The sequence below is a fragment of the Sinocyclocheilus grahami genome, unplaced genomic scaffold (genome assembly GCF_001515645.1).
Source record: "Sinocyclocheilus grahami isolate Dianchi unplaced genomic scaffold, SAMN03320097.WGS_v1.1 scaffold496.1, whole genome shotgun sequence".
Taxonomy (NCBI): domain Eukaryota; kingdom Metazoa; phylum Chordata; class Actinopteri; order Cypriniformes; family Cyprinidae; genus Sinocyclocheilus; species Sinocyclocheilus grahami.
Window position 1 is genome coordinate 5,771 of NW_015505675.1, and position 22,195 is coordinate 27,965.

The 22,195-nt window shown below is 35.5% G+C and overlaps 2 protein-coding genes across 9 annotated transcripts in view; both read right to left on the reverse strand.

The window, feature by feature from the left end:
- Window positions 1-1,099: 1,099 nt before the first annotated feature.
- On the reverse strand, window positions 1,100-9,992 carry LOC107554262 (vacuole membrane protein 1). 5 transcript variants are annotated; one of them, XM_016236722.1, is made up of 10 exons: window positions 9,680-9,879; window positions 9,071-9,177; window positions 8,624-8,756; window positions 6,961-7,051; window positions 6,616-6,726; window positions 3,985-4,152; window positions 3,208-3,339; window positions 2,289-2,369; window positions 1,631-1,747; window positions 1,100-1,223 (listed from the first exon to the last, which is right to left on the reverse strand). In XM_016236722.1, the coding sequence occupies exons 2-10, from the start codon at window positions 9,147-9,149 to the stop codon at window positions 1,158-1,160; spliced, it is 978 nt and encodes a 325-aa protein (XP_016092208.1). In that variant the 5' UTR covers window positions 9,150-9,177; window positions 9,680-9,879; the 3' UTR covers window positions 1,100-1,157. The 5 variants fall into 5 exon arrangements, with proteins under 5 accessions (XP_016092208.1, XP_016092211.1, XP_016092209.1 ...); XM_016236725.1 differs by having other exon boundaries at window positions 9,655-9,879; XM_016236723.1 differs by lacking the exon at window positions 9,680-9,879 and adding an exon at window positions 9,483-9,571.
- A 1,586-nt stretch (window positions 9,993-11,578) lies between these two features.
- LOC107554261 (clathrin heavy chain 1) overlaps window positions 11,579-22,195 on the reverse strand; it is a 30,522-nt gene continuing 19,905 nt past the window's right edge. For 2 of the 4 annotated variants that reach the window (XM_016236718.1, XM_016236717.1), the window contains 11 exons: window positions 21,703-21,867; window positions 21,442-21,549; window positions 18,766-18,933; window positions 18,455-18,604; window positions 18,205-18,336; window positions 17,993-18,103; window positions 17,727-17,897; window positions 17,185-17,406; window positions 15,125-15,145; window positions 12,769-12,844; window positions 11,579-11,911 (listed from right to left, as the gene is read on the reverse strand). In XM_016236718.1, the coding sequence (XP_016092204.1) occupies window positions 11,781-11,911; window positions 12,769-12,844; window positions 15,125-15,145; window positions 17,185-17,406; window positions 17,727-17,897; window positions 17,993-18,103; window positions 18,205-18,336; window positions 18,455-18,604; window positions 18,766-18,933; window positions 21,442-21,549; window positions 21,703-21,867 (1,455 nt within the window). In that variant the 3' untranslated portion in view covers window positions 11,579-11,780. The remainder of the gene's footprint in view (window positions 11,912-12,768; window positions 12,845-15,124; window positions 15,146-17,184; window positions 17,407-17,726; window positions 17,898-17,992; window positions 18,104-18,204; window positions 18,337-18,454; window positions 18,605-18,765; window positions 18,934-21,441; window positions 21,550-21,702; window positions 21,868-22,195) is intronic. The other 2 variants (XM_016236720.1, XM_016236719.1) reach the window with 1 other exon arrangement.

The following is a 22,195-nucleotide window of genomic DNA, read 5'->3' on the forward strand; positions in this document are numbered from 1 at the left end:
TACAATTTAAAAGAGACGATTTATATTTTAATAGATTTTAAAATAAGCTGAAATTTTCAGCATCATTACTCCAGTCTTCAGTGTCACATGATCCTTCAGAAATCATTCTAATATGCTGCACAAGAAACAATTCTTATTATTATCAATGTTGAAAACAGCTGTGCTGCTTAATATTTTTTAACACATTTTTTAAGGATTCTTTGATGAATTAGTTTTTTATAACATTATAAATGTGATTACTGTCATTTTTGTCCACTTTAATGCATCATTGCTGGATAAAAGTATTACTTTAAAGGGGTCATATGATGCGATTTCAATTTTTCCTTTCTCTTTGGAGTGTTACAAGCTCTTGGTGCATAAAGAAGATCTGTAAAGTTGCAAACACTAAAGTCTCAAAACCAAAGAGATATTCTTTATAAAAGTTAAGAGTCAACCACGCCTACCTAAAACTGCTCGTTCTAACACGCCCCCACATACCTACATTCATGCGTAGAGCTGATCTGTGCTGGTCGCTGAGGAAATACTTCAACCTCGCGCTGTTGATCGCTGGATCGGCTTTCACCGTGGACAAAGCGGAGTCCAGCCCGGGGTCGTCATATGTATATGGTACAATATGGTAAGGGACGTAACATTTCCGTCACACGCTTGAGGAATTCGGCCAATCGGAGCACACAAAACCAGTCTTAAGTCGCTTGGGTATATTTGTAGCAATAGCCAAAAATACATTGTATGGGTCAAACATTTTTCTTTTATGCCAAAAATCATTAGGATATTAAGTAAAGATCATGTTCCATGAAGATATTTTGTAGATTTCCTACTGTAAATATATCAAAACTTAATTTTTGATTAGTAATATGCATTGCTAAGAACTTCATTTCAAAAAATTACTGGTTTTGTGGTCCAGGGTCACATTTTTTCACTCAAATGTTTTATTCACTGTGCAAAAGTAAAGGATTAATAATACATTTATTCTTATATGTCTAAGAAGCATTTTGAACGGTCACTCTTCAAGCCGAAAGTGAACAAATCCATCTTGAGAATGTGCACAACTACTATAAATTTCATGTTCTTGATTCATGTAGTCCTTGTTTATTTGCTATAATGTTTACCATCGTTTACACTGGGTTTCCATATTCATCTCACGCTGGTGTCATTACTCACCCGATCAGAGAGACCATCTGCTCCACTATGTGCTTGCTGAATGTTATGATAACAAACAGTTTCTGTGGAGAAGCAAAAAGCAGATAAACATTGTTAGACAATGAATCAACGGCATGTTCCTCAAGGCAGCGGCTGTGTTTAGTGGGGGGCAGACAGTGTCTTTAGGAGACAGTGAGACGTGATGAGACATGTGACACCCGGTGAGATCACGGACTCGCTCATGCTCATGATTTGATCATCTGGATGAAATAAGCAGATCTGAAGACATCAGATGCACCGCTGTCTAGAATCTGCCGAGTTAACATTCAAAACGCAGGGGAGGTACATGCAAAGGTGTGTCTTTGATGATCTAATGGCACTGGCCAACTGAAAAATTACTTTGACATTTATGAGAATCATCATTAGTTAAGACAAAACACTTTTGTTTGGAAGTGCTTAACAAATGTGTAAGAGGCATTTGTTTTTGTACCTGAATGTGCATCTTAATAATGGCCTTTCCAATGAGAGTCGCTCCAAAGAAGGTCCAAAATGGAATCAGGAAATGACCGCAGGTGATTCCAGCCAGGTCAAACAAGGGATTTGGGATCTGAGAAACATTGTAAGCATTGGTAAGCACTGAAAGATACTATACTGGAAAACACATGGGAAACTCAGAACTGTTCTTCCATTACATGACTATCAACTATTCTTACATTACACCCAGTGAACACAGAACATCAACTGCTTATTCACAACAAACACATTCACTGGATAAGCTACTGTAAACCACTTAAATGGGAAATACGTAATGACAAAAATAAGCATGATAGAGGGAAGTAAATGAAGAGACACTGCATTAATGGCTCTTGAAAGATTTTATATTTAGCAGCCAAGTATATAATATATACACATAAAAACATAAATTGCAACTTCTCTCATTTATGACTTTTTATTTTTTACATTTTGCATTTGTTTTTTGTTTCCACATGAAATAAAGTTAACTGCAAGTTTATATCTCACAATTCAGACTTTCCTTCTCAGAAATGCAAGAGTATATCTCACATTTCTGTGTTAATATCTCAGTATTGTGAGGAAAATCATCGGAAATATGAGATAAAAAGGAAAAAATCTTCAAGAATGTTACTTACAGAGGCACAAGCTAGAATTCCAAAAAATCCCACTTTCTGCACCATGTTTTGCACTGCAAGCTTGGCTCTTGTTGCAAAATCCTGTAAGAAAATGGACAATTTCAACATTTTTTAGGTTTAAAAAAAAACTAAAAAAAAAAAAATCTAAAAATACTGCTATATGAATCGGACTTTATATTGTATGAACTAATAGTTTATTTAAAATCTAAAACTACATCAATTTTATACATTAAAAATAAAAATCATTACTATAATGCATTATAATCATTCATTGTTTATATTAAAAAATGTATTTATTGTTTATTGTTTCAGTAGAACAATTTCTGAAGTCAACTTTCAGTTACTGTGCAATATTATAAGGCAAAATTACAAAGAAAAATTTCAATAATATGCAAAAAAAAATTGTTATTTAAAATAATTACTTGTGTACAATTGTGCAAAAAAAAAGGGTGACATTTTTGCTGATTAATCACTAAACGCTGAGGTGCAATGCACCATATTAAAGCCCTCCCATTAAAAAGCTTTGTGTGAAGGCGCAGGCCATGTGGGGTCCACTTAAGACACCAAGAGGCCGTGATTAAAGGGAAGCTCTGCCTCTGAGTCACCCTCTGCTCAAAGGGTTTACTGGAAGTCAGGGGAGAGCCCTTCCAAGAATTCATGTGACCCGCATTAAGTGAACCACAGTGGTGAGGGCTCATGAGAATGAGACACTGGGACACCTCCCTCTAACAGGATACAGTATCTGCTGCTTCATGGGGGGGCATCACTGTCGGCTTCATAAAGGCATGACCACTGGAAGGAAATGGTTAGTTAAGCTTTGAACATCTACCGGAGCCCCTGATGAAGATCAAAAGGAGCTGCTGTCTGTATGAAGGTGAAGGTTTGGACATGTGGGTCCAGAATGAGATGAGATGCAGACCTGTGCACTCTGTGCCTGCTCCAGCATTTCCTCAAATTCCTCATAATCTTCATCATCAGGATCTGCTCCAGACAGCCGTGCCGCCCGTGCCATGAAGTAAGGAGGCAGCTCTCCAATAGCTGTGCCTGCACCCTGCATGTTAACATTTTAAAATAATGTTATATATAAGTTATATATATACTTTTATTAATTATAATTACATTTATTATAAATGCAGTATTTGTATATTATAACCATGTTCCAAATTAATAATATTATATTGTAAATAAATCATTTATTATATATAAATAAACAATGAATTGTATACACACACTTTCTGTAATTATATTCAAATAATAATATTATAATACTTTTATACAATAAATTATGAATATACACTTACAAAATAATACAATTTATTATAATATATCAAATATTAAATTTTTCAACATTTTAAAATAAAATATCCACTTTTATAAATTATAAACATTGTATTATATTACAAAGATGTTATATTTTAAATATATTCTCCTGTAAATTGTAAAATATTTTTACATACATTTAAATTATTATACATATTTCAATAAATTATTTTAACGTTTTAATTTTATATATATATACACACATACACATACACACACAGGTGGTGACATCGTACTTGTTGCAGGGTCTGAAATATGTCCACAAAATCTAGTGTGATCGCTTTTTGCACTTTGCATGAGTTCTGATTTTCGAGAGTGCCTTAAGTGAGCAGCTTTAGTACTTCATGGGGAAAGACTGCGCTGTGAAAACACTCACCCACATGCAAGCCTCCAGGCGAACCTTCGACATGATGGTCCATAGTGAGATGCTCTCCTGCAGGACCTCCTCCTCTGGACACACTATCTGGGCTGGGTAGGGCGGCTCGGGGAAATTCACAGAGCCACATTCATATGCAGCCAGGGTGACAGAAGCTATGTGTGGACCCTGGAGGAAATGACGCAATCACATGTTTACAGACTAAAATAATACTTCATGTGAGCATGAACATTTTTTTTCCATGAGCTGTGTCACATGCACAGCTTGATACATTTTTTAGACTAGTACACCACAAGTAAAATAAACAATTGTTCGTTGACCAAGTACATAAACTACCACAAAAGCACTTGGGATTCAATGCAATGGCAAAAAGCTTGTGACCTCAATGCAGTGCGATGGAAAAACCCGCAACACCTACTGAATGACAATTCATTTGCTAAGTGAAAACAGACATTGATGTCATTCATTCCCACGGTCGGTCAGTCCGTGGGAGAGGAGACTGGACAATCTACCATGTCTAGCATTTTTAACATCTGATTAACCTTGCTCACCGGGAGGCGGCAAGAATGATTCAGGTGGTACCATTTAGTGAACGGATCCATTCAAATCAAACTTAATCCAGAAGAAAATATTACACAGATGCAACAAGTGGTCCAGAAACCTTTATTTTCTCACTTCAAAAGCTGCTTTATTATGACCATAAAGCAACAAGATATCCAAAACCTGCACTAAAAAGCCTGTTAAACCTAAACCCAGTCAAAATATTGATCTTCAGTTACTCTGCAGACTGTTGGGATCTTTACAGGCGGAGGTGATGTCAGTCAGGCAGGACCACTTTTTAGTCACTTTCAGAGAAATGAGCTCATGACAGTGTCACAGTAAAGAGCCTGATACAGCGACTCTTTTATCTGGTTACTCACTGCAATTGAGTTCATTTCCCAGGCACTGAAACCTGACACAAGCCACTTCGCAAACTCAATCATGAGATGCAGATGATGAGAATGACAGGCTGGTTTCCTTAAGTTAGGCGTTTCCTTATATTAATGTTTAAAACAGGGTTTTTTTATGCGAAAGACCCACCAAAAATTACTGAACGTTTTTATTCATCAAGGATGCATTAAATTGATCAAAAGTGACAGTAAAGGAATTTATAACGTTACAAAAAAATTATTTCAAATAAATGCTGTTCTGTTGAACTTTCCATTAATTAAGAATCCTGAAAAAAAGTATCAGTTTCCACAAAAATATTAAGCAGCGCAACGGTTTTCAACATTGATAAGATGAAATGTTTCTTGGGCAGCAAATCAGCATATTAGAATGATTTCTGAAGAGATGATGAGAATGACAGGCTGGTTTCCTTAAGTTAGGCGTTTCCTTATATTAATGTTTAAAACAGGGGTTTTTTTATGCGAAAGACCCACCAAAAATTACTGAACGTTTTTATTCATCAAGGATGCATTAAATTGATCAAAAGTGACAGTAAAGGAATTTATAACGTTACAAAAAAAGTATTTCAAATAAATGCTGTTCTGTTGAACTTTCCATTAATTAAGAATCCTGAAAAAAAGTATCAGTTTCCACAAAAATATTAAGCAGCGCAACTGTTTTCAACATTGATAACATGAAATGTTTCTTGGGCAGCAAATCAGCATATTAGAATGATTTCTGAAGGATCATGTGACACTGAAGACTGGAGTAATGATGCTGAAGATTCAGCTTTGGCATTATAGGGATAAATTACATTTGAAAATATATTAAATAGAAAAGTTATTTTAAAATCTAATAAAACAACTATTACAATCGGGGGGCATAAGAGACTTTTCAAAAGCTTTTTATTTTTTTATTTTACAAACTCCAAACTTTCGAACTGTAGACTATGCAAGACTATGTTATTCAGTAAATTCAATTATTGGCTTTTATAGTCATTCTACTAAATAATATTAAAATATTATCTGTAAAATACTGACTTTATATTAAGTGTTAGGTGCATAAACCTAAAAATAAAGTTATCATTACTTATGAAAGTTAAAAATTAATTATTTTGTGTGTGCTTTTTTCTCTATAGTTTTTGTCCTTTACAAATTCAAAAAGATAAAAATTGAGTTTGATGTGTGAAAAATGCTCATCTTTGTACAAAAGTCTGGTGGTGAAACATTGTGCGTATTTGCACTTTCACATCCCATTCTTTCACAATGCCACCCATGGAAAACAAACTGAGCACAAAGTACCAGAATTCTCTGGTGACAAAGGAGAGGTGTGACTTTCGCCACAGCTAGTGGAAGTGGATACTACTGACCACGGTCTCACAGTCCAGTCTGAGTCAGTGGAAACTAGTGAAAGGTTCTGATTACGAGATCTGCTGTGGAGAAGCACATGCTTTCACTGTCACTATTAATATACTTCAGTGGAACATCGACCACACATACACTTCCCTTTTTTACAGACGGCCCCAGAGAGTTAATATAGGAGAATACCTGCCTGTACTGTATGTAAAGACCCCATGGGATGTTTTTCAGACCATGTTTGTAACCACTGAGGTAACAGATATGCTAGTAGACTCCTAAAAGTTGATTAAACGTTTGGCACACATATACATGCATATATGCAGTAGTCCAGTATAAGAATTCTCACCAGGTACAGAAGGAAAGTGTGCAGTCCAGTGCCAAGACCGACCGAAGACAAAATACCCAGGCCTACCCAGTAGGCGCACCACAGGAACTTCTTCTCCAGGTACTGTACATACTATAAACAATACAAACACTAAGTTCATCAACAATCAAGACACTTCAGAGTGATAATTTCTCTACTAAAGCATGTGAATAAAAACATACTAACTACATTACTACCTTACAGAAGCTTTAGAAAGAAACTGACCTAAAGGAATATTACAATAATTCAATTACATTAACAATACAACAATTCTATAAAATGGAGATCAAAGCAGTAGGTAAATATTGTAGAAGCCCCTGTGCTCACCTGTTGATGTTCTCCTTCTATTGAGTAAGCCATTGAGAAAAGTGAAACTAGGACTACGGTCAAACATACCACACCTCTTCTCTGCCAAAGCCTGTTAAAAAATATAAAATATATATAGCAATTTAAAATAATTATTCTATTCAATGTATTTTCAAATGTAATTTATTCCTGTGATGGCAAAGTTAAATTTTCAGCATCATTACTCCAGTCTTCAATATAATTCTAATATGCTGATTTGCTCAAGAAACATTTCTTATTATTATCAATGTTGAAAACAGTTATTAACGGTTTATTTTTATTTTATTTATTATTATAATTATTATTAAACATTATAAATGTTTTAGTGTCATTTTTCATCAATTTAATGCATCCTTGCTAAATAAAAGTATGAATTTCTTTCAAGACCAAAAAAAATACATACACATACATATATATATATATATATATATATATATATATATATATATATATATATATATATATATATATATATATATATATATATATATATATATATATATATATATATATATATATATATATATATATATATATATATATATATATATATATATATATATATATATATATATATATATATATATATATATATATATATATATATATATATATATATATATATATATATATATATATATATATATATATATATATATATATATATATACACACACACACACACACATACATACATATATATACACATATATATTTTGAACGGTAGTGTAAATGCATTCAGTTCCCTCAGGAAAGACCCTGAATGATACCTGTAAATATATCACTTGGTGACATTTTCACTTTTTAAAGGGGTCCTATTATGCTTTTTCACATTTCCAACTTGAGTTAGTCTGTAATGTTGCTGTTTGAGCATAAAAAAGATCTGCAAAGTTACAAAGCTCAAAGTCCAATTCAAAAGGAGATATTTTATTTAACAGAAATCACTTTTCAAAAACTACAACGAACGACTCGTTTGGACTACAACGCATATTTTCCGGGATTTGTGATATCACAAATATCGACGAATGGGACGAGACCTGGTTGAGCTGCACTATAGAAGGCAACGAGTGTTATCACTATGTCAGAGACACGCTAGCTTTCCCAAGGCAGACGAACTTAGAGTGGTTACAATCATCCGGGTTTAAATCGCACTCAAACTGATTTGATATTGAGCAATATTTGCACTGAAGCTCGCAGGTGGCTATGGTAAGGAGCGTGACATTTCCCCGACCAGGTGCCGAGTGCTGCCAATCACAACACACACTGGCCCAGCTAACCAATCACAGCACACACTGGCCCAGCTAACCAATCACAGCACATTTCGTATTTCAGAAGGCGGGCCTTCATTTGATACAGGAACTATTCGAGGCGTTCATGCCAGACTGGGGAGAGAGGTGTTGTAATAATGCAAAATATGTGAAAAATTATGTGTTTTTCGAACAGCCTAGTATGAGAGCCTGTTCTAGTACACCCCCAAAACAAAATCAAGACTTTTAAAAGAGCATAATAGGACCCTTTTAAGCATAAATAGGAATGTAATTTCCCCATACAAGGACAGGTGCAAATAATTTGGTTAAACTTTCCATAAACTATCAATAAAAGGCACTTAGAATTATGTGTGCAATAAAAAAATGTGATCGCTTACTTCCACGTCCATTCTTTCAGGGTAATAATGGTTTCTATGCAGAAATACTGTAGTGTGGTAAAAGGCCTCTTCCACAGCACTAAAGAAAGACACTCTTCCCTGTCCTGCTGCTTTCTCTCTCTCAGAGATGAATCTGTGGGTACAATCCACAAGCTTTTAAAATATGTTCAATTATATTTTTAACACAACACGCAGAGGATCCACTGGTGAGCAAGTGATGGAATGCTACATTTCTCCAAATCTGTTCTGATGAAGAAAAACTCATCTTTAGCTCATATGGCCTCTGAGGATGAGACCATTTTCAGCTAATTTTCATTTTTGGCTAAATTATTCCTTAAAGATCAATGCAGATAGATCAATCTATTAGTGACTAGGGCATATCCGTTTATCTCCACAGGACGTTTTATCTCTGGTCCTGGTTTAATTGATTAAATCAGCTTAACAAACCTGTAGAACTGCCATTCTGCTTGTCTTTAGGCCCTAGTCTCTTCTGTGGCTGTTCACATTCTGCTCCATTTGCAGCCATCTCCCACTACTGTTTACAGTTCAGACACCTGCACACAGAAACAACCCCGGCTGTGATGTTATCTGAACTGACAGCAGTGAAAGCATTACTCACTGAGGCCTTGGTAAGTTTGCTGAGGGCAGACAAACATCCCAAATCAAACCTTGGAAGTGTTGATGGTGGTTTGTCCTCTCAAGAAAACCTTGAGTGGATTAGCAGTTAGTCTTTGGGGAATAAATGTAAGAAATGCTGATTTAAAAATATATATATAAAACAACAAAAGAAATATAAGAAAATAACAAAAAGCATTCAAATCAATAAAACTGACAATATATATATAATGTATTCTAGTACCAGTATATTCATGTATTTCCATCACAGTACTCTGATCACCTGTACTGGTTGTACTAGGACCTTTAACTAGCACTTAAGCTAACCTAAGCTATAGCTTAATAACAAAAGATAAACCAACTGATTAAGTAGGGTTATAGTACACAAGACCTTCTAACACTTGTTGGGTAATTACCAATTATTTTACATAAACAAAATACCATTTTCAGATTCCATTTACAGGTTATATTCATTTCAAACAGCCCATGTGGGTGATGAACCGGCAAGAATTAGCTGTCTAGGTTAGCTTTGAGTCCCCTATTGCTGTTTATACTTGATTTGAGACTCATCATCGACTACATAGTGATGTTTACATACTCTTAGGCTAAAAAGAGTGAAAAGTGTCCTAACAGAGGTAGAGGTAAAGTGAAGGGACACAGAATACCTGAAACCACTCTTCCGTCCTGACAGCAGCAATAAGCGACAACAGCCACAGGAAATGACTCCCGTTCAGCTGTAGAGCAGTGCAGTCATTTCAAAATAAAAGCCCACGAGACAACCGCTGCCATCTGTTCTCTCGCTACAACCTCAGCGAGTTTTAGAGTGCCTGAAATCATTTTCGCCAAGCTCTCAATATTATATAAAATTTGTATTAAAATGTATTAATTTAGGATGTCGCACAGCAGCTTCGCAGTATGGCTTGCGGGTCTTTTTAAAAAAAATTAATATTAACGAGACGAAAATAGAAAGGCTATTTTAGGAAGACCCAGAAAGTCTTTTATTCTACCATCTGCGTATCCGGGATCAGAATATCCGACTTTCCATGATTTCCTAGCGCACACCGAAGGAAGTTCATGTCCCTTTTCACTTTGACTATTTATAGACGTCTAAAATGTGTTTTGAATTTTAAATATTTTTTACAGGCTTCTCTCTTATAGATTGATACAAATAAGCAGTGTGTATATATACAAAAATCCGGTAATACATTTCTGCAAAATTTATAGACTCAACAATTTTCCCTCATTAAGTTTTAGATTAAATTAATATTAGTGTATAATTTTTTTAAATAACAGTACTGGCATCACTAGCCCAGTAAATGGTGATTTATTGTACATGGAGGGGGTCGCTTCATGGGGGCCACCATGTTGAGATCACATGACCAGCTGAATGTTATTTGTTCATAGGATAAAATCAATTATGCTAACTACACATTTCTTCAATTTCTTCCAAGATAACTGCAATATTGGCCAGCACAACATAGAAAAAAAAAGTCTGTGCGCACCTTTAATGGCTGCTGCATGATCTGTGAAAAAAATTAAGTGGCAAGATGATGGAGAATGGATGCGTTTCATTTTAATCTTTGCCAATTTACAATCAAGCCACCAAAATAATCACAATCCTGTGAATTTATTCCCGTTTTCTGAATCTGCAGATCGCACACAAATCTTACAGGTGGACAAAGCATTGGTCTCCATTTGTGTATTCATTCTTCTGTACACTCCGAATAGTGAGCAAGAACAGCACGACACCTGGCACACACAAACCTCAATACAAAGAATTGGATGAGTAAACAGAAGTCAGAAGAATCGATGCATCCCTTGCTCATTTATGGAAATGGATTCACACAAGAAAGAGCACTGTATTCAATACAAGGAAAGGTCACCTGTTACACATGGAGTGAATGAGATGTTAACAACTAGGAGGTCGATCTGGGAAACCCGTTTAGGCTAAGGGATTAAAATCATTTACTATATTCATGTCTGTATGCGCTTAAAATTTCCATACAGCTACATATTTGTGTAGAATATCAGATTATTACTTAGTGTTAGCTAAATGTACCCATGGATGCATACGTTCATGTTCAAATATTGTTTAACCTTTTTCAGAATATACAATAATGAAATGCATTAAACAGACTAACAGTGTAAGCTCTTCACATACAATACACCAAAATTAAGAGATTTTACATTAGTTTCCTCTCACAACAGAGTGCAAATCAGATGCTTCACGACATATTTTAAGGTTAATTGCTCTTCTCGACACTCCACTTACATACACAACCCATGCCCCCTTAAAAAAATTCAGCTCACCAAAAAAAAAAAAATTGTGATAGAAGTAGCCTTAAATATGGAATGTGAAATAACAAAAATGTGGTCCGATTATTTTCTTTGACAACACAAATAAAAATGAAGTCCTTCATTGCATTTTAAGGAAAATAATTTAAAACTTTTTTTTTTACTTTTTATAACCTTGTGAGTAGATCACAATAAGCTAGTAAGGAACTTATGGAGAGATGGATGGACAGCTGTGGGCAGGAGGGCTTTACATGCCGTAGCCGAAGCCTGGCTGTGCGGGTTGGCCGTAGCCAGTCGCCGTGGGGTAGCCGTAACCGTAAGGCTGCTGTGGGGGGACTGCGACATTGGGGCCTGCAGTGAGCATCAGTTGGGGTGTGCCTGGGAAAAATAATAGCATTAATACAAAAACTACCTACGGCAGGTAATTCATCTCATTTAATGGGTTTTGAATGCAACTGTAAATTATTTTACATAAGGCTACTCGGCATTTGTAACTGTGGTAGACCAATATATTGGGCACATTCGGTATTTTGAAGTTACTGGAAATATATTTGAGTGAAAATATTACATTAACTATATTATATAATTAAATATCAATTCCTTTCATACTTGCTAGAACTAAACGAAAAAAAAGAAAGAAAAAAAAAACAATCACAAAACTACAAAAATAAAACCATAACAAAAAAACAAAAAAAAATCTAACGTGATAAGCCAATATCAGGCATATTTGGTATTTTGAGGTTACTGCAAATATTTTAGAGTGAAAATTACAAATTAAATGTGAATTAAATATAAATTCCTCTCATACTTTAGCGTTAAACAAAAATTATTTAAAATAAAATAATAAAATAAAACGAACAAAAAAAGGTAACATGATAAACTAATATATTGCGACATATTAGTTATTTTGAAGCTATAGCAAAACATTTTGTGAAAATATTACATTATATATGTGAATTAAATATAAATTCCATTCATACTTGCTAGCATTAAACAAAAAAAATCAAAAACGCAAAACAAATTGGATTTAAAAAAAAATAAAAAATACACACAAAAGCAAAATTTGTTAAAACAATTATTTTAAATAAAACCTAAAATAAAATAAATTAATAAAATAAGTGGCCTCTAGATATCTGTATTAGCCAAATAAATACTATATTGCTTGATGAATAATTTGTAGTGGAGATATAAAAAGTTTTTCCTTCTTAGATGCAGAGACAGTGCAAGGGTCCTACCATAGACAATGGGTTGTGCCTCTGTGAGCTGTTCTTCCTCTTTCCTCAAAGACTCAGAAGCATCCAACTTATCAACCTGAATGAGTGAGAGTGCAAAAGAGGGACAAGAGAGGAACAATGAGAAGAGATAAATACTCAGAAGAAAAGGGGTAATGACTGATGGATGGGACCATTCATGAGAGATGCATAAAGCCAAGCTTAATACAAGGTGCACACGCTTTCAAAGCAGGTCTCAGGGCACAAGCTTCTTGCCAAGGCACTCCATACCCGATGACAAACACTTCCCACTCAAATAAGCATCCTATTACGTACTACTGGTCTATGCATTTCACATGGTCACTATGGCTTTATGTGTCCTCTGTGATTCAGTTGATAAAGACATGGTACTAGCAGTAGATGGTCCCACATCCAGTCAGTCAGTATCCTTTTAATTAAAAGTGCATATGTAGAAAACAGAACCCTCTTAAGGTGCAATCACATTAGCGAAAATTTCTGGAAAATATTGCAGGGGGAAAAAATCCATTGTCAAAACTGTAGGGATGTATGAAGCACAGCTCATATAGAAGTCACTTTCAAATCAAGCAGCTTTATGTTGGTCATTGTGGTGAATTCCCAGGACCTGATGCAAAATCTGCATGAGGAAATATTTTCGTCCTCGCATGTAGTTTCCTATTGATTTGACTTGAGTTCACCCGCAAAAATTTGCCGGAACAGTAAATGTAACCGCAGCTTTATTCAAACTAAAGTTCTCACTTGATGTGCTAAGAAATGCTGTGTGACTATTTAAATCGGAGGACGCTGCTCATTGGACAGGTTCTGTGAAAGATGCCCCTGTGAGAAAAAGGAAGTCATTGTGCGAATAATAGAAACGGAAACTTACAAAAGACCTATAGGTGCCTTACCACCATATAACAACCAAAATCATAATCTGATGTAGCTGATAAATACGACCAATAAGCAAGTAAAAGCCAAGTTACAAAGGTTAGACTGTCCTGGGTATCTTACCCATCCTTCAGTGATTTGAATTATGATTTAAAGCAGTAATTCTCCTAAAAAGTACAATTCTGTCATCATTTACTCACCCTCATGTCATTCCAAATGTGTGTGACTTTATTTTTTTATTAACTCAGTGGAACACAAAAGTAGATATTTTGAAGATCGTTCAAGCTGTTCTTTCTCATATAGTGAAACTGAATGGGGACTGGGGTTGTTGAGCTCCAAAAATGACAAAAAGGTACCATAAAAGTGGCTCTTGTGACTTATGTGCTACATTCCAAGTCTTCTAAAGTCATATGATAACTTTATAGTAGTTGTATGGTACTTTTTTGTTATTTTTGGAGCCTGAAAGCCCCTAGTCTGACTGTTTCATGTTATGGAAAAGAGCACCTGGGACATTCTTCTAAATTTCTCCATTTGTGTTTCACAGAAGTCAGTCAGTCATACAGGTTTAGGACATCATGAGGGTAAATAAATGCTAACAGAAATTTCACTTTTGTGTGAACTATCCCTTTAAATGTTGCATTTGGGTTCAGTTCTCTACATAGAGCTGGTGTCAATTTTTAAAAGTTAAAGTATTATATTGTTGCGCAGGCTTAAAGAGATCGGCAAGTCGAAGTTTTGTTGAGAGGGAGAAATCATGCCACAGGTGTAGTTTGTTATTCCCATGTTAACAAGAGTGCATGAGAGAAAGACAGAGTAAGAGTGAAGGTGTGACGGGGTGAGAGATGGTTTAAACAGCCATTCACGGCTTCCAGAGGCAGGCAAAGCCAACAGCCACAATTCCTGACCTTTCAAGAGTGCTACTAACACGCTAAAACACATGCTAGTGAAGTATCTACAGCATATATCGGTTTTATTTTTGTGAAGGACCACACTTTCTCATAGATGACGCTAGATTGTAGTTTGAAAACAAATCAAGCAACCATGCAACTCTTAGTTTAATACAAGTAGCAAATATAATTCTGTATAAAAATATAAATTATGAAAATGTGGTCCCTTCATTTTGCGGTCATCTCATTTTGAACCTAATTACCTAAATCAGTCTACAACTGAATTAGCTGAGGAACTTTAACAGTATATGATTTTAAAATTTAAATGAAGACAGTCAATGAAATGACAGTTTAGTGGTGTTCATCAGCTAATTCCAGCTTTCTACCATCTACAGGTCTGAGGCGAACTACCACAGCGTCTGGCAAACGGATGGTCAGTAATCTAGAAGAAACTCAAGGAAAGTCTAGTTAAGGTGTGTATTTAAAAGCAGCAGAGTGACATGGGAGGGAAGAACTCATGCAGAATCTTCAAAGTTTCAGTCTTCCAAACTACAAGGGTTAAAGATTGAATAAGAGTGAACCTTCACCTTTTCCTTAATTGCATCAACCTGAAAGGGAATTTAAGAGTGGCAGCTTAAGAAAGAAAGCAAACTTAACAGTCCAGCATTGCAAAAAGCAGGCAGAGAACAAATGCAGCAATCACCAGAAGTGTTCAAAGAAATGAACAGCAGGAAATCACAGAAGATACTAATCAAATGTCCTCCCTGTTATTCCACAATCATTTGTTTTTCACTAGATGTTCAAATGAATCAGTATTACCTAGTGTGACCATAAATCTAAACTTACAAAAAAAAAAAAAAAAAAACTGGTTAAGGGAATGAAATATTCTGATGAATAAATGTCTGGTCTGAACATGTTCATGAATGAAAGGAGAAACAAAACTATAAAACTCAAGAGAAAGATTCCAAATTATACTAATATGGAAAGACGCTACTAAAATTCATTATAGTATGGATGCACAATATATTGGTATACAAATTAATAATAATAATAATTAATAATGGAAATAAATGAATGAGTTTTTTCACAATAATAAATTAAATTATCAAATGTGACAGTAAAGACATTTATAATGTTACCAAGGATTTCTATTTCAAATAAATGCTGTTCATTTTAACTTTCTGTTCTTAAAATAATCCTGAAAATTAAATGTTTTTGAGCATGAAATCAGCATATTAGAGTAATGGCTGCTGAAAATGTAGCTTTGTCATCACAGGAATAAACTACATATTAAAATAGAAAACAGCTATTTTAAGTTGTAACAATATTTCACAATATTAAAGTTTTACTTTATTTTTGATCAAATAAACACAGTCTTGATAAGTATTAAGAGACATGTTTCAAAAACAAAAAAATCTTACTAACCCCAAACTTTTAAAAGGTATTTTATATCATATCGGTTACAAGAATTTATCAGTATCTGCCGATATTGCATATGTAGCTGAACATGCTAATTTCTCCTACTTATACATTTAAGCAAGCATTAGACAATGATAAAGTTAATCTTTAAATGTAATCTTAAACAAATCTCAAAATTAATTTCTATTTTTCACACCATACATTTTTGTAATGACTAAATTAACATGACATTTAAAATGAATAATTATCTTTTAGGGTGCTTTCACACTTGGTTCACTTGCCTGGTCCGAACCCGAGTTCGATTGCTCCCCCTCCAGGACTGCGTTCATATTTTATTTGGGTCCGAACCGCGGTTCGTTTGCGTCATCAAGCCAGCAGCTGTTTACCCCGTTGCTTAGTAATGACGGCGCAGGAGAAGGCGGCAAATGCATAACATTGCTCTCTGCATTTTTATATATTTTGTTTTTGAATCGTTTGTTTTGTTTACAAAGCTTTGGTACATAACGGCACTTACGTCTGTCTTACAAATGTACTGCAAATGCTCTAAAGAACGCTGAAGGCAAACAGAAATGAGATATACAGCTCTCTGTTTGCAGTCACGCTCGTCAGGAAAGTGAGTGAAACACTCACAAACACACATTTTTATCAAATAATACGTCATTAATAGCGGTTCACTTATGCGATTTGGTACGATTGAGTTCACATGAACCGTACCCCAGACCACTCTTTTTAAGCAGACTCGGGTACGGTTCGCGGGTGCACACCCGAGTTCGGAAGACAACGTTCACATCATCCGAACGAACGGCACCAAAAGTGCCAGTGTGAAAGCATCCTTAGTGTTTTATTTTTAATTTAGAGAAAATTTATCGATTTTCATCATCAATCATAAAATGAAAATAATTAATGGTCAAAGAAATATTTTTACTGAAAGGTGTCAAAAAATAGTAATGAACAGTTTTAGCAGGTAGTGTTGGGCGCTATGTATTTTTGTATATTAGAATACTGCGTTATTAGCTTAGCAATATGTTAACGCCAAACTTTATCGGAATCAATTGCGAGTCGAATCTATTAGAAGGCAGCCGTGGCATGTAGGCAGTCGTAAAGCAGCTCACTGGGTTTTGGAACAGATCTAAAGAGTTTCCACTGAGAAAAGGCTCAATCTAAAGCATCTATCAAACCAAACCGTGTCCACCATGAGACCCAGAGGATACTCTGGATGGAGGCTCACCTTGCTGAGGTATTCCCTCATGACCTGGATGAAGTAGGGCATGGAGAAGTCCATGAGGTTGTGCCTCCACGCGGTCTCCAGCACTACGTCGGGCCTCAGCAGGTCATAGCAGGTGAACAGGCAGGCAGCAAAACACTCTTTCTTGTCTTCCTGCAAGAACCACTGCAGCAGCTCCTCAGCCAGCTCTGTGTCCTTTGACTCTGAAGCATACTGCATTGCGTCCTGTGGAGGAGAGACCAGTACAAAGATTCAGTTAACAAGGTCCTGCAAGTAAAAATTTGATTCAAATAAAAAATAAATATAAGTTCAAATTTGATTAAATGCTATTATGATGACTTTAATGTAACTTATATTTTCAATATTTTAGATTTATTTATAATATAAATTTTTCACAGCATAAATTCTTTACACAGAAAACTACATAGATGTGTTTTAAATTTTAGCATGGGAGTCCCTCACATAAGGATGATCATATTTGGGATCCCTGCCATCTAAAATATTGAAAACCCCGGGTATAAGAGATGGTTGGCTGAGGGTGAGACCTTGTAGAGTTTGTCTTTCTTGCAGAGCTCCACACTCTGCTTCCAGCGGTTGTTGCCTTTGAACAGGTAGGCGGCGATTCGCCTGAACTCGATGAGTTCGTGCTTCTCCAGGCTCTGAGCCAGAGATATGTTGTCGAAGTTATCGTAGGCATCAATGGATGTACGCAGAGCCTGTGAAAAATAAAAATAAAAAAAGACGACAGATTGCAAAGCTGCCAACCAAGAGATTGCTTATAAAATTAATCCAAAATGGTGCGTATATATACCTGATAATCCTCCTCCGTGATGAAGAGATTATTTAGTGCCTCATTTACAGCCTTGTTGTTGTGGTTCTGTACAGATCTCAGGTATGGTTTTACCAACGACAATTGCTTGACCTTAAAAAAAAAAAGATAAAAATCAAAACATTCGGTTAAAAACAACCAACTGGTTTATTTTTTAAAGAGGTGTAATGGTGAGCAAAAGTCACACACAGTACCTTGCTGAAGAAGTTGACGGCACGAGTGTGGTCGAGACGTGGGGACAATACGATCAACAGGTCATTCAGTAACAGCGGTTTGAACTCCATGTAGAACTGGGTGGCTTTGTAATACAGCTCAACGTTAGCAACCTGCAACAAGAGTTAACAGAAAAGGTTAAATTAGATTAATTAGATAACTTTTTCAGTCAAAATGAGTGAACAGTTTGACGAAGTCCTAACCTAAAGTATGAGTAATATGTGACAATACCTTGGTTATGATGTCCTTGAACTGGCTCTCCTTCCAGGCATCTGAAGGATGGTTCATCATGGTGATAATGGCGTTGTCATACTCCTCATACTTATCATACAGGAAGACTAGCTCTCCCCACAGGTGAGCATGTTCTGCTGCCCTCAAAACCTGAACAGACATATGAAATGTTTCATCAATTTGTTCCATCAGTCAATACATAAAGATGTACCACCATGCCTATCCTGGATTTGCCATTTTTAATGCCAACTAGTTTGAACCAAATATAAGAATTCCATTTACATCAATCAATATATTAGAAGCAGACAGACCTTGGGAATGTTGACTCTGGACCAGAAGAGCTCCAGGTGCTCCCTCATCTTCTGCGGTTTGAATTTGGAGTAGAGGATAGCCAGTTCTGTGAACATGCCCATGTGAGCGCGCTCCAACCCCAGCGCCGCCTCCAGCATGGTGATCAGCTCCTCGAAATAGCCACGGTCCTGATGGAGAAACCATAAATCTCAATCCTGCTGGACTCCAAGATGGAGACACACACACACACTCTAAAGGCAGTTCTTCTTAAATCCTGATATTAATTTTATGATTTTGAGTTGTTTGTGATAACTGGATCATTTAAAAAAAGACTCCTATCCGGACATTAATAACTATTATTTCCTTATACTTTACTGTTTGTTTGTAATCCTGTAGTAGGACTTTGTTTATGAATGCAATAAATGAAGAGCAATTTCTAGTCAAAGGAAAATTATAAAATGTAGTATCTCACATTATCAACTAATTTATATCTACTAACTTAATCTAATAATCTACCAAAAATTCTTTATATATATATATATATATATATATATATGTATGTATAAGCAATAGAAATGTAGTTACCAAATAATTTCCCCAGATAATTCTTTCATATCGGGCTCTGCGCTTTGCACAGGACAGGTAGGCTATTCATTCCTACAACTTGTTAATTTGTTCCTACGACTTATTAATTTGTGGCCACTGTCCATGTTTCATTAGTTTTGTTCCTTAAATAACCCATGATTTAACTAAAACGAGGGAACAAATTAATAAATCGAACAAATTCTTAATTCATGGCCATGAAATCTTTCATTTCCCTTAGATGCGAAAACAGTGATAAAAAGTGAATGACAATAAAATAAACCTGCGAAATTAGAGGGTTAGACGGTGAGGATTTAGGAAAAGAAACAATGCCTAAATATTATTGAATTTGTGTAAATTCGTGACCAACCGGCAAACCAGAACAAACCCACGTGAATGTAGGCTATATGGGCTTGAACGGCATCCAAATGCACGGTCGCGATGTAACATTTTCCAGCTAACCAATTATTCCTCTAATAAACAAAGCTTTTATACCACACTTGTCATAATCCAAATAATTACTGGATTCAAAACAGCAATTAAAAGGTGCTGTGACCGACACTTGACTATACGTTTTCCCGGAGCATTCAATGATGTCTAAACGGTGATGCCACAACTTCGAGCATCGTTCACAAGTTTCTGTAGGACCTAACTAGCCTAGGCACAGGGTTTCAAGCCCTGGGACAAAACGGGATGCTTTAAGGAAAATGTATAGCCTATGTAAGCAATAGGCCTAAATAAAAATAATTTGTTTTCATAAAAAAAAAATTAAAAAAAAAGTGAAATATATCTGTCTTAAATAATTAAGCTAACAGATTTAAAACAGAAGTGTGGCGCGGCGCGGCGCTCCATAAACAAGTTCACGGAAAGAAAAGGATTCTGTTTGTTTGCTTTATTTTACAAAAGCACAAATCTTATTGTGAGTGTGCAAAAATAAAAGTAAACACTTTTGCGGATTAGCCTATACCTTACTCCAAAAATTGAGTTTCAGCTGTTCGAACGCGTCGGCACCTCACGCGCACACACACCACATATTCTAGCAATTCAAACTTACATTGCAGTCTGTTCATTATCAAAATAAAATACAGTCAACCAAACATATAAAAGGTTACACTGGTCAGTTTAAATAGACCTTAGTATACCGGTCCACTCTGCTGTTATGCCAAGGATGTTTTTGCTCATGTCAAGAGGATGATCTTTTCAGTCTAAATGTGAATGCATGTAAAGTACAAGCCTAGTTTTCATTATAAATAATAGTTTAACATTCAAATACATTGCGAATATGGAAACATTTGGATTTGTGCCGAATGAGACGTGAGCAATGAGCTCCAAATACATCTAGCCAAACCCGCGCTCGCTCCGTCTCGTATGCACGCACGCATGCACTGTCACGATCTGATGCAACATAAATGCTGGATTTTTAAAAAACAAATAGGCCTACCTGAATGCACAAATTAAAAATCTGACATTTTACGGAACAGAATCCAGCAGGATTAAATTAAGTACTGGTCACTGGCCATAATGTCAGTTGAAAACATTGCAATTGTGTTTTAAAATACAACAACGAGCACCACGAAACCATTTAAAGAGGCGCGTTCAGCGGTCTCCGTGACGGGATAGGAAACAGTCTACAAAGTAAAATGATCTCAAACTTACGGCGCACTCTCTTCATTTTATCAAATGATCATAATCGCATCTATTCATTTTACAATCCTGCTACTAGCATTTTATTCAGACTAAATCCCCTTTAAATCGGGTGAGAAAGGGTTTTTTTTTTTTTGAGTAACTTTTGCACATCCTGTCATGCCAGGCGGCATAGACGCATTTTGCAGCATTAAGGTTAACGATTAATCAATCGTTAATTTAAACGACGATCAATCATGGAAATGATCGAAAATTGACATCCCTAATATATATATATATATATATATATATATATATATATATATATATAAATATATATACGGATTATGAAAATTGTAACAACTTTTTCAGACCTGGAAATCACCATTTTAAAATGTCTTATATATATTTTTAGGCCTTCCATGATTGGCAACGCTGTTAATATCTCAGGCTATGAAAATGACATTAAACCTAAATTAAATCATTCTCACCTGGTAGTAGTTGATGAGCTCCTCAAGTTCATCAGCATGAACAACAATATGTAATCCACACATCTGAGCCAGACGAAACTCCTTCCCATCAACACAGGCAAAGCAAACCTACAAGCAGACAACATCTGTCACCAATGTAAACAATATATAAGCCAAAACAAATGGGATCAGAGCTATTAACATAAACACAAGTTAACCTGCAACTTAAAATGTTTTCTGTAACTGTAGAAAAGAGCAAGAACCTAGAATGTATAACCAGACCTCTTTCCAGGTCCTTGTGCTGTTGGCCTTGCGGGCCCCATCAACAGCAGCCTGATACTCGCCAAGATGCACCAGAGTGGAGGCCAGACGGCCGAAGTTGGATACATTGTTATAAAGTAGTTTTGCTGCCTCATACATCTTCTCGTCATAGCATCGGTCACCAACCTAGACAGAAAAAAAAGAGCAAAATAAGATCAGACATTAATCGATCAGACATTTACACAAAAAAAAAAACGGTGCAGGAATTTGTAATTTATTTTAATTAAACAGCAATATTTTATGGCTTAGAACTGATTTTTTTTTTTTATTATTCTTTTATGTAAAATAGTTCAGTTTATTTATTTTTTCATCTGAATATATCAAAATATAGCATTATTGCAAAAATAGCAATATTGCAAATTACAAAAATAAATTTATGAAAATAAACAAGAATTGTCCACCATTTTTTTAATTTGAGACATCTGTCACATTTAGTGGCAAATTTTGCCCCATT